General features: G+C 33.9%; 1 protein-coding gene across 16 annotated transcripts in view; it reads left to right on the top strand.

The window, feature by feature from the left end:
• LOC106868181 (disco-interacting protein 2 homolog A) overlaps positions 1-11762 on the top strand; it is a 262625-nt gene that overhangs the window by 231864 nt on the left and 18999 nt on the right. For 13 of the 16 annotated variants that reach the window (XM_052978508.1, XM_014913330.2, XM_052978512.1 and 10 more), the window contains 9 exons: positions 922-1036; positions 1269-1408; positions 3606-3742; positions 4524-4604; positions 5378-5505; positions 6363-6447; positions 7525-7623; positions 8143-8275; positions 10020-10144. In XM_052978508.1, the coding sequence (XP_052834468.1) occupies positions 922-1036; positions 1269-1408; positions 3606-3742; positions 4524-4604; positions 5378-5505; positions 6363-6447; positions 7525-7623; positions 8143-8275; positions 10020-10144 (1043 nt within the window). The remainder of the gene's footprint in view (positions 1-921; positions 1037-1268; positions 1409-3605; positions 3743-4523; positions 4605-5377; positions 5506-6362; positions 6448-7524; positions 7624-8142; positions 8276-10019; positions 10145-11762) is intronic. The other 3 variants (XM_052978505.1, XM_052978502.1, XM_052978509.1) reach the window with 1 other exon arrangement.

Raw genomic sequence — 11762 nt, 5'->3', positions numbered from 1 at the left:
TAGCGGTATTTTGTCTGCCGTTACGTTCTGAGTTCAAATTCCGCCAAGGTCGACTTTGCCTTTCATCCTTTCAGGGTCAATAAATTAAGTACCAGTTATGCATTGGGGTCAATGTAATCGAATTAATCCCTTTGTCTATCCTTGTTTGTCCCCTCCATGTTTAGCCCCTTGTGGGCAATAAAGAAATAAGAACCATGTCTAATCTGCAGAGAACAAGCTACCTCATTGATGATAACTCACTGGTTCACCATTACCATCTCCTGAGCTTGCTGAATCTTCTCATCAGTAGTGGAGGTTGACAGACATCCTGACTCACCTACCAACCAGAAAAATTAGATCACTGCTCTTTGTTCTTCTTTGGTGCACATTGCTAGTGGAACAGCCATGCTTGCACTGTAAAACCAGAAAGAAAAATGGCGCGATCAGGCTCAAATTTTGTTTGTGTGACCACAATAGTACCAGCTATAAGCATGCATGCACAGAAGGCAATGTGACAATAATAAAGATATGTTATGGGAAAAGTGTAGATCATTTTTGACTTCCGCTTGTATAATGCACATTTAATGTCTTATCCTTATCAAAGACTTAGTCTTCATTACATATCAGTTAGCTTGAACATTTATACCATTCTAAATATGGCCATTAACTTGCTCTTGGGTAAATGGATAACACTTATTTCTAATATATACTGTACATCTCTAATTTCTAGGTTTAAAAGTTTGGGACCAAGTGTGTTTTGTACTCAAATGTGATAACGAGAAGTGAGTGCAGTGTGTAAATTCAAGTGGGACGAGAGAGTGTGATGTCCATTGCTTGCACAAATTCTTCACATAATGTAGTTTACATTATTTTTGTATTCTAATAATTATAATAATTATTATTTTATCATATCTTACACTCAGTTAATTTTTCTTCCAAAAGGGTCTCTAACCTCCTGTGATTCTTTCCTGAGTGTATTCCAATCAAAAGGTTTGAAGCCTGAGAGTATATGTCCATGTGCTGGATCTTGTGAAGCTCTTACTGTATCAGTTCGAAGGTAAGCTATGGTTTAACATCTGTCTTAGATTTCATTTCTTTCTTACAGCTCTGATAGTGTTAGCTATCTTCTCTTGAATCAGTTTCTTTACTTTAAAATGTGTTTCAATTTCCTTTGCCTGATTTTACAGAGAGAGATTTTATTCTAACAGATAATGTTATGTAATATTACAAATTTTTACAAATATTGTAGTTTCAGTAGATTAAAACAAAACGGCAATTATCTATTGTAGACCTGGAAAAACAGGAAGCACTACTTCTGGCCGAGGTATCCTGTCAATGCAAGGCCTGAGTTTTGGAGTAGTTAGAGTTGATAGTGAGAACAGCCTGACATCTCTTACACTACAGGACTGTGGCCAGGTTATGCCTGGTGGTAAGTAACTTTAAAATTTTCTGTTTTTATTTTGTTTTCAATAAAGTTTAGTTAATTTAGAGATAGAGGGAGGGATAAGGAAAATCCAGGGATAACTCAAAATGGATGCACTTGAGAAAAATAGGTATTATGGATGAAATGGAAAAAGAAAACTCTCATAGACTATTTTTTTCTGTTCTAATTCACAGAAATTTTGAAGAGTAAACATCATTCTGTAGGAGCGTACATATATTTTCCATACTGTCTCATATCACCATTCTTTTCTCTGTCAGTTTCCTGCTATTTCTGTTTAAATAAGCTTTTATTTGTCATCTGCCTTAAGTTCTAACCATTTCTACTGATAGTGTATACTCTTTTATCTTACTCTTGTATAGTCCTTATCTGATATAATTATATCATACTTCTAATTCATTCTTACATAACTAATCTCCCTTCTAATCCATCCAAACTAATTCTCTTTAGCTAGTTCTAGTAAGTGAGCTGTGGCTACTACCATCTCTGTCATTTGTATTAAACTCTAAAATGAAAAGAATTGAGCTAATGAAGGGTGCATCACTTTTTTGAGGTCATTTGTATGAATTTAGAAAAAAATGCATAACTCATTGAAGAAAAACTGTATTTGAAAACAAATTGATACAAATAATCTTGAGAATCCTTTTATCACACCTATTCAATTAATCCACCATTAGCATTAAAGGCTGCTTCAATACAGGGTTAGAAGCATTAACATGCCTGAATCAGATGATCTTAGCAATTTTTGACATGATGCTGGTTATGGCAGACTTGAGAGATTGTATGGTGTTATGGGGTTGTTGATTGACCTCTCTCTTGACTATGCCCTACGTGTAATAGTCCACTGGATTGAGGTCAAGTGAGCAAAGGAGGCCATGTTTCTGGGAGAACTTGATCAAGGAGATAGGCATGCATCCACACTTGGATGGTCCTTGTTGGAAGATGTACAGTTTTCTGTTGTGTACTCTATCAATCCAGGGCCTCACAATTTTTTCCAACTCCTGTGTAGACAGCAATATTGATTCTTACGCCCTGTGAAAAAATGGACAAGTCATGACATCTCTCTTGTTGCTAACAACTCCCGGGACCTTCACAGTTGCTGGGAACTTAATATGCATGACTGTTGGAGCCTCATTTGGGTCTCTGTATAACCATTTGTTGTTCCTTCAGCTTACCTTTTGATTGTGATCAAAGTTTTTCTCATTAGAGAAAAACCGAAGTATTCCAGCCTCTTGATGTTTTAGCTTGTTTAGCAAGCACTTTGCATGGACTGAATTATTCTGTTTTGTCACAACTGACATGAACTGACCCCTCTGCATCACATATGACCTGTACCAGATGACCTCATACACAACTCTTCTAATGGTGCATTCTGAAACTTCGAGGTCCTTTGCAATGGCTCTGATTGACTTTCCAGGGTTTTCATCAATTATTTCTTGGGCTTTTTGCACAAAGTTATGTGTTCTAATGGTATTGGGATCCTGTGCATGCATTTTGCATTTAGCTGCTGGTGTTGGGTCCCTGTCAACATCTTTCAGCTCCTTTCAAACTTTGACAATGACAGATCAAGCAACTTTCAGGAAGTAAGCTAACTCTGTATCGCTCTGCTATGCTTTTAAGACAATGATTACAAATGTGCCTTTTCATTTGCTGAGTCAGCCTAATGCCTGACACCATTTAAGAAGAAAGTTAGAACTCTTGAAAGATGTGTCCTCAAAAAAAACTGACACCCTTTGTAATTGTGCACTTTTTCAAACAAGATGTTAAATGCTATCTGATAAAAAGGTATCCATCCACATAGCTTTAACCACTTTAACTCTTTGTATATCTGGGTCCTCTAGTTTTATAATGCTGTTGCCTTTACATTTCCTCCATGATTTTATCTGTTTTAAGTATTAGCATAGTCCTGTTATAAAAAGTAAATTCCTCTCCTTATCATCACCTGTTTGCAGAGATTATTTTTTTTATTCATTACTCCAAAATTAAATTCCATTTCATTACTGAAACTATGATATACATTAGAGAAAGTATGCTAAATAAAATAATTAGAAATTGCCTTTATGTTTATTTTACAACTCTTCAGTAATTTCTGATATTCATGGAAGTAGTAGTTCATTATGTTGTATTAGAGAGAAATATTCTTAATATACAGCTAACAAATACCTATTTTCTCTCTTTCCTGCAGCTGTTATGGTGGTTATAAAAACTGAGGGGCTACCCTACTTGTGTAAAACAGATGAAGTTGGTGAACTCTGTGTATATGCTGGGTACACTGGAGGTAGCTATTGGGGGCTGCAAGGACTCAGCAGTAATACATTCCAGGTGAGGTATTGCTTTCTTCACTTTTATCTTTAAATTTTTTATCTTAACATTTAAATGTCCATTATCTCAGAGTAACCTATTTCAGTTATTAAATTGATCTGTAATATAGCAATTCTCGGATCTCTGTTGTGTGTTCATGTAATCTTGAACATTGCTACTATAACACTTGCTGCTAAGAATATGGTCTTCGTATTTTGTATTGAAGTACTTTTGTACTGTCTTTTAGAATATGATTGAATTTTCTATCAAATATTATTTGCTATGGTGTTGTGAAAGTATAGTAAGCAGAGTAAATGCAGTAAACATTCAAGAAGCTTTTAACTCAGTTGGCAACAAATGGATTCCTTCTCCAAATCAGGGCAGATTGTATAGTGTTTGTGTAGAGTACACTGTTGCATGATAGAAAAATATGCATATTGAACGTGGAGGATTTGGAAATGTGATATGCTTTGCTAAATGTATAATGCTGGTGTACATGAATCATGGAGCACAAATGAGCCTAGAGAGAAAAATTGATACTAAAAGAAATCAGATATAGCATGCATGAGAGAAGATTGAACTGCTGTACACATGTAAATCATATGAAGGAGTGATTGTTGCATAAATATATAGGTCAAGTAATCCATATTGAGAGAACCTGCAGAGGAGGAAAAACTAAAAATGTGGTAATGGTTGATCTCAAGAGATAGTGTCTCACAATGAAGGTCAACATTATTGTTAATATTATTTATTTTTTTCAGTTGATTGTCTCCTTTTCTAATGCTGTTGTATCATCTTGTAGGTTCAACCACTACGAAGTGATGGCCGACCGATAGGGGATAAAATGTTTGTTCGGACAGGCTTGTTAGGATTTTTAGGCCCCGTAAGTATTTGGTTTTGATTGAAATCCTTTTTCTGTATATTTGTGATACTTTTTCCAAAAGTGAACTTTGTATACTGCAACAACAGTTGAAACAATCTCTTTAAATCATATTAAAGTGCTTGTTTTAACATCGTAAACCATCAACATGAGTTACACATTAAATTATGGTGGATTTTTTTTTTTTTTGTATTTATTTATGATGTTTGGTGCATGTGTGTAGAAAAGAAAGGCAACAATACACAAAATGTGTATAAGAATAGAAGTCAATCTTGAGTCCTGCATGACACCAGTGCCTTCAACCATAGTCAACTAGTACCACTCAATCCTATCATTTGTTGGAGATGGTATTTTCTTGCTTTTCTAAAATAAAAGCGACTAATGGACTCATTTGAAAACATGCAATTAGAAACATGTTGTTTCAAACATTTGCAAGAGAAATAGCATAACAAAATGAAGAACTCTTGTCTTTTTACATGAGTTTGTAAGGAAGCCAATTTTTTAAATAAAATCTAATACCCACCCTACATGCATTCTCTCTCTCCCTCTCTCTCTCTCTTTCTTTCTCTCTCTCTCTCACACACACCTCATCCACTTCTTGAACAATACTGTAATTACTATTGTTTTACTTTTGTTATACGATTCTCTAAAATTAGTTTTCTATCAGAAGTCTTATGAGTGTGAATGCTAATTCTTTTATAACTATTTCTGCTTGCCTGAGTTAGTGCTGTAATTTTTCAAATACTAATTTTTAATATCTTTTTTTTTTTTTTCAGGGGGGGTTAGTCTTTGTATGTGGAAGTAAAGAAGGATTAATGACGGTATCTGGGCGAAGACATAATACAGATGATATTATTGCCACTGTTTTAGCTGTTGAACCAATGAAATTTATCTATAGAGGAAGGTAAATATATATTTATATTTTTCTACATTGGCTTCATATTCATTATTGATGAGATCTGGCAGAAATAGATCTGGCCAACACTGTAGAACATCACATTATTTGCATTGCAATATTTAGTTACATCTTTTTCTGTTGTTAAACTGTCAATAAACTTTACACTTTTTATTCATCTATGGTTGATAATATAGGGAATGGTCATTACAAATGAAAGTAAGCCAGGACTACATTATATTAACAATCATCTTCATCATCATCATCATTATTTAACATCCATTTCCCATGTTGGCATGGGTTAGATGTTTTGACTGAAAACTGGCAAGCTGGGGAGCTGCACCAGGTTCCAATCTGCTGTGGCATGGTTTCTACAGTTGAATGCCCTTCCTAATGCCAATCACCCTAAGAGTGTAGTGGGTGCATTCTATGTGCCACCAGCACAACACTGGCATCGGCCACAACTGTGATCTCACTTAGCTTGACAGGTCTTCTCAAGTACGGTATATTACCAAAGGTCTCAGTCACTTGTCATAGCCTCCATGAGCCCAACGTTCAAAGATCATGCTTCACCACTTTGTTCTATGTCTTCCTGGTTCAGCTTCTTCCATAGGCTCCCTCCACCATTAGACATGGGAACTTCTTCCCGTAACTTAAAATTTATAAGTCTTGTACTTATGTAAGAAACAACTATTTTTATTGTCAGAGCAGTTATATAGATACAGACAGAGAATAACTTTGTATGAAACAGAAGAACATTAAAATATTACTTGTAATACTTGTTAAAGGTTGGAATACTGTAATATCTTTCATGAACACACCTCTGTACCATGTGAAAGTATTATTTCATTTGTCTTTTATTCTAGAATTGCGGTCTTTTCTATAAATGTTCTGAAAGATGAAAGAATTGTGATTATTGCTGAACAAAGACCTGATTGCTCAGAAGAAGAAGTAAGCAAATTCTTTAACTCAGGAAGGTTCATATCAAAAATATGAGCCTTCCTGAGACTGCCCCTGGTTTTGTAATTTAAATATTACACTTTAAAGTAATCTAAATTTAAACTTTTCGCCAAAATTTCATGTTAATCCATATCCTAACCACCAATTTAATTTTGACTGTTATTTTACTAATTCTTATTTTTAAAATTATTTGAAACATTGTAGTGTATTTCAACAGAAAAATGGCGGGGGGTTAAGTGATATGAAATGGCAGGTTAAGTGATACACTTTCACCACCTGCACCCACTTTATCCATTTTTTAGAGGTTAATAATTTATTTAAAAAGTATTTATCATAAACACTAATATATATATATGTTAATCATTTCATTTCATTCTAAACCTTAAGATAATTGTCTGAAGCTTTTCATTTCTTTGTAAACATTAAATAAAAATATGTAATACCTAGCATCATATACATGCTACAAGAGGTACAATAAGAAATTTTTCAGAAATGTCATTTCTTGTTTGGAAAAAAACTGATGATAATATCAATTTGTGAAGTTGAACATAATCTTCTGAATTGAGCATCCCTTCCTTACATTCAAGCTCATGTAGCACAAAACTTTACTCAATCAATTTTAAGAAGCCCTGTATAGGTTTTTAGATGAGCTCTTTTCTTGTCCAACCTCCCTACATCTTTTTTAAATGTCTTTATCTTAAAATTTCAGTAAACATATGGATATATTTCCATTATTTTCAGGGCAGATATTTCCAAAAATTTTATATTCATTTTTAGGATTAATCATTTAAACATCAAATGGGAAATTTATTGCATTAAGGGATTTACATGAGAATATAATATAATGTTTGTCAGCTTTGAACTCTTTGGTTCTTTATTAAAAATTCATATACTCTAGGTACTCAATGAGTTTAGAGTGAATAAGTGTACATAAATATTATGAATTATTTCTCTATATTTGTTTCTAACTTCTTTATGATTTTTGTTATATTGGTGCAGTATTTCTAGTTTATCTCTCATAGTGATATTATACTTGACGTTCTTCATATTTCCTTCTTTTTTTCACAGAGTTTCCAATGGATGAGTCGTGTTCTACAGGCTGTAGATAGCATCCACCAAGTTGGGGTGTATTGCTTAGCTCTAGTGCCCCCTAATTACCTGCCAAAGGTAAATAACTTCACTTCTTTGAACCTTCAATATCTCCTCTAATTTTATCAACAATGTCAATTTCATATTACATTTATAAAGTCTTTATTAATTAGTATTTGTTACTTAATTCTTATTGATTAGTACTGTGAAGAGTACATTTTGGATTCATTTTCTATATTGCTTGGTTACTTCACGGCATGAAGTTCACTTCAGCTCAGAGTTGACAAAACAAGTAACTGAAATCAGAGTTCAGTCAACTGTTTTTTTCATTTTTGCCCTATAAAAGTAGTTGCAAATGTATTCTTAAAAAGTGTTTTTTAAAGATTTAATTGACAATTTACTTTTGTCTAATATTTTTCTAACAATATTTTTAAATGACATTAAAGGATATTAACTTTTACAATTTAGTAAACCAGTATTTGAGACTACATACTCTCATTATCTTGTTCAGTTTTTTGTCATTAAATAAAAAAATTGATATCAGTGGTATCAATATATATAAATATAAGTATATTAATCATGTAATTTGTCTTTTAGACCCCACTTGGTGGCATCCATCTTTATGAGACAAAGGCCAAATTTTTGGATGGTTGCTTACATCCTGCCAACGTACTAATGTGTCCCCACACATGTGTAACAAACTTGCCTAAACCTCGAGAACACCATCCAGGTGAGATTACAATTCATAAAATCATTTGCATGAGTTTGATAGTATTACATTACCATTGTGTTTGATGTGTATTACATTGTTTCGCTCAGTTAATTCTAATAGCAATATTGATACAAATCCTATCTCATAAAATAGCAGTTAATATTTAGTTCAACATCTTGCTTCAATAATATATATGCAATTGTTTTACATTCTCATAGATTCAGTTATTAATAGTAAAAGAACACAAAAGATTAAAAGACATCCTTTCTAATACAGTGCAAAACAGCTAGAAATGAAAACATATTATTATCTTCAATTTGTCACTTATTGTTATTATTTTTACAAATTATTCTACTTCTGTTTTGTAGATCATTTTCTATTTTTAAAAATAATTGAGTGAATTATGTGATGTGTTTTCATATTTTTAGCCTATACTTCGATGCCATAATGAGCTCTTACTTCAACCTCAATTTTTGCTTATTTTATTAAACTAAAATCAGCTAACGAGACTAGTATTGCCTTTCACCACTTATTTATCTCTAACCTTACTTAAATCATCTGTATCTTATTTCAAATTTTTTGCTTTTGTTGTTTTTAAAGAAAGATTTGCATTATTTCTTCTAACTTTGTTTATCTTTATTATTTATCTAACCAGTGGTTCTCAACTTTTTGCAAAAAAAAAAAAAAAAAGCCGATTATTTTGGTTAAACACAAGTTCATTTGTTTTGGTTGTTTATTATCCCATCCCAGATGTGCCTCTTTTTGAATGTTTGCTTGACTAGTGACCTCTATGTTATGGAAATTACTAAAGAAAGCAAGGATTTATAAAATAAAATTATATTGGATCATGGTGTCTTATCAGTTGTGCTTTTGCTTACTGATAATTCAGTGTCCTATTCATCATATTTTTAATCTCAGCAAAGATCTTTTGAAATTGTGTTTATGATAGAAATATTGTAGCTGGTTTAAATATTTTATCTCTAAGAAAATTACTTCTCTATACACATGGTGTCTCCTACATGCATCTAATGGAATGTTGCTGCTTTGGTTAGAAACTACGAATATAGACCATTGCAGTTAACAGTTGCCTCCTTGCAGTCTGCAATGTAGATTTAAATAACCTGGAGATGTTCAAGTTCTTCCATAGGATGGGGATTTTGAAACATACCACTGCCCCTTCACACATGGTTTCTTTGGACACTTACATACCTGTCCTTGTATCTATATTGTAGCTAGTTTGTCTTAAGGGGTGTAATTAGAACACAATAATGTAACAAGGCTGAAACTAATAATCTTGTATGATGTTTTCAAAGCCATTGAACTTTTAATAAGAAAATAACCTCCATAACATATAATCTGAATTATTTGATATTTGTTCAGGAATAAATTAGTAACTTCAATCTAACAGGTTCTTGAAGGGCATTACTGCTCTTGCTTAACCTATATAAAATAGTCTACCTAAATCCACAGAAGACAAAATGCTAGAAAATAAGAATGATTCCCCTTTTATCATTATTCTAAGAGTCTCTGAACTGAACCAAAACCAACCTTGTCCATTTTGATCATACTGACTTTATTATATCATAAAATTTAACCCTCTATATTTAGATAAGTTTGCTTCATGAATACAATGTTTTCTTGATATATGTGTTTGTATTGCTTTAATTGTCTTTCTCCCTTGTTTTATTGTAATTAGTAATACTAATATGACTTTTCGTTGGACTAATAAACTATATTTTAGTTGTCCCATTAATTATAATAGGTTCTCTTGCAGATGTCACCCCTTCAGCAGTTCATGTTGGGAATATCGTTCAAGGCATGCGGCTAGCCTGGGCCCAAGGTCGTGAATTTCTCAACTGTGAAGAAGATGGTGACCAAGGAAAGAAGGTAAATTTATTTAAGAAGCTTCATTTCATTTTCAGAACTGCATTCTTTCCTTCCTTTTTTCCCATTTTTTAGCTAGAAGGGATGGCAGTGTCCATAACCCTTTACAGGGCTTCTTAGACTGGTGGGAGAGGTGTGCATTTTGTGTATTTCCTCATGCAAACATCAAACAACAACAAAGTGGCCATTAAATACATTCAGCTCTCTTTTCTCCAATCTATAAACACCCTTTACACTTAGTGTGAAAAAAATTCTAAATTGTATCTCAACATAATCTTAACATTTCAAGAGTCCAGGTTGACTAATTTTGTTAAATAGTATCACTATATCCCATATTAGTAGTTTCCCAGCTTATCTGATTGCTCTATTTCAAGAACAATTTCTATATATTATCTTACATTCAATTATTTAATCTCAATAGATATCCATCTATTTTTTAAAAGGAAACTATTAGAGAGAGAGAGTTTGCTTTCCAATAACCTTTCCCTCAGTGTTCCTAAAGGTGTATTCTAAAGTTTTGCTGCTTTTGTTTTCAATGATTTTCAAACAGCAATTTAAAGGCTGCAATACTTTACTTATGTTAAGACTACCAACTCTCCTTTGAGGAGACTTATAAGCTACCATTAATAGACAGTGGTATATACTATAGTCTTCAAATCACTCTGTTCTGACTGGCAAGATCAGTTATGGCATTTTATGGAAGTTCTGTCACATAGTGTTCATTGAAATTCTTTTAAGACTTTCTCATACATTAGAGTTTGTTTACATTACGTGTAGCCAAGTGAGATCGTAGTTGTGGTCAATACTGGTGTTGCGTAACTGGCTTGTAAAAAGCACCCACTACACTCTTGGAGTGGTTGACATTAGATTGGAACTTGGTGCAGCTCCCCAGCTTAGCAGTTTTCAGTCAAACCATCCAACCCATGCCAGCATGGAAAAGGGACGTTAAATAATGATGATGATGTTCCCACTATGTTCACTTCATCCCTGTTGTAACTTATATTTAAATTAGCGTGATGAGGTGGTGAAGCACAACCTTCAAACGTTGGGCCTCACCGAGGTGATGACAAGTGACTGAGACCTTTGGAGATATGCTGTGCTTTAGAAGACCCAGCAAGCCAAGTGAGACCATAACCCATGGCCTATGCCAGTGCAGCATAACCAGCCCATTTAAGAGTACCCTTCAATCATTGGGGAATAAACTGCACTTGCGAAGACCTGTTGAAATAAGTGAAGTCATTGTCATGGCTAATGACAGTACCACTTGATTGGCACCCCTGCCAGTGGCACGTAAAAAGCACCATTCGAACATGGTCAATGCCAGTGCCATCTAACTGGTCCTGTGCCTGTGGCACGTAAAAAGCACCTTTCAAGTGTGGTCATTGCCAGTGCCACCTGACTGGCCCTCATGCCGGTTGCATGTAAAAAGCACCCACTACACTGTCAGAGTGGTTGGCGTTGGGAAGGGCATCCAGCTGCAGAAACTTTGCCAGATGGGATTGGAGCCTATTGTAGCTTTCTGGCTTGCTTGCCCTAAGTCAAACCGTCCAACCCATGGAAAGTGGACATTAAACGACAACGATGATATATATATATATATATATATATATATATATATATA

This window comes from Octopus bimaculoides, chromosome 2 (genome assembly GCF_001194135.2).
Source record: "Octopus bimaculoides isolate UCB-OBI-ISO-001 chromosome 2, ASM119413v2, whole genome shotgun sequence".
NCBI lineage: Eukaryota > Metazoa > Mollusca > Cephalopoda > Octopoda > Octopodidae > Octopus > Octopus bimaculoides.
Note: the sequence above shows the minus strand (reverse complement) of the source record. Positions and strands in the feature narration are given on the sequence as shown.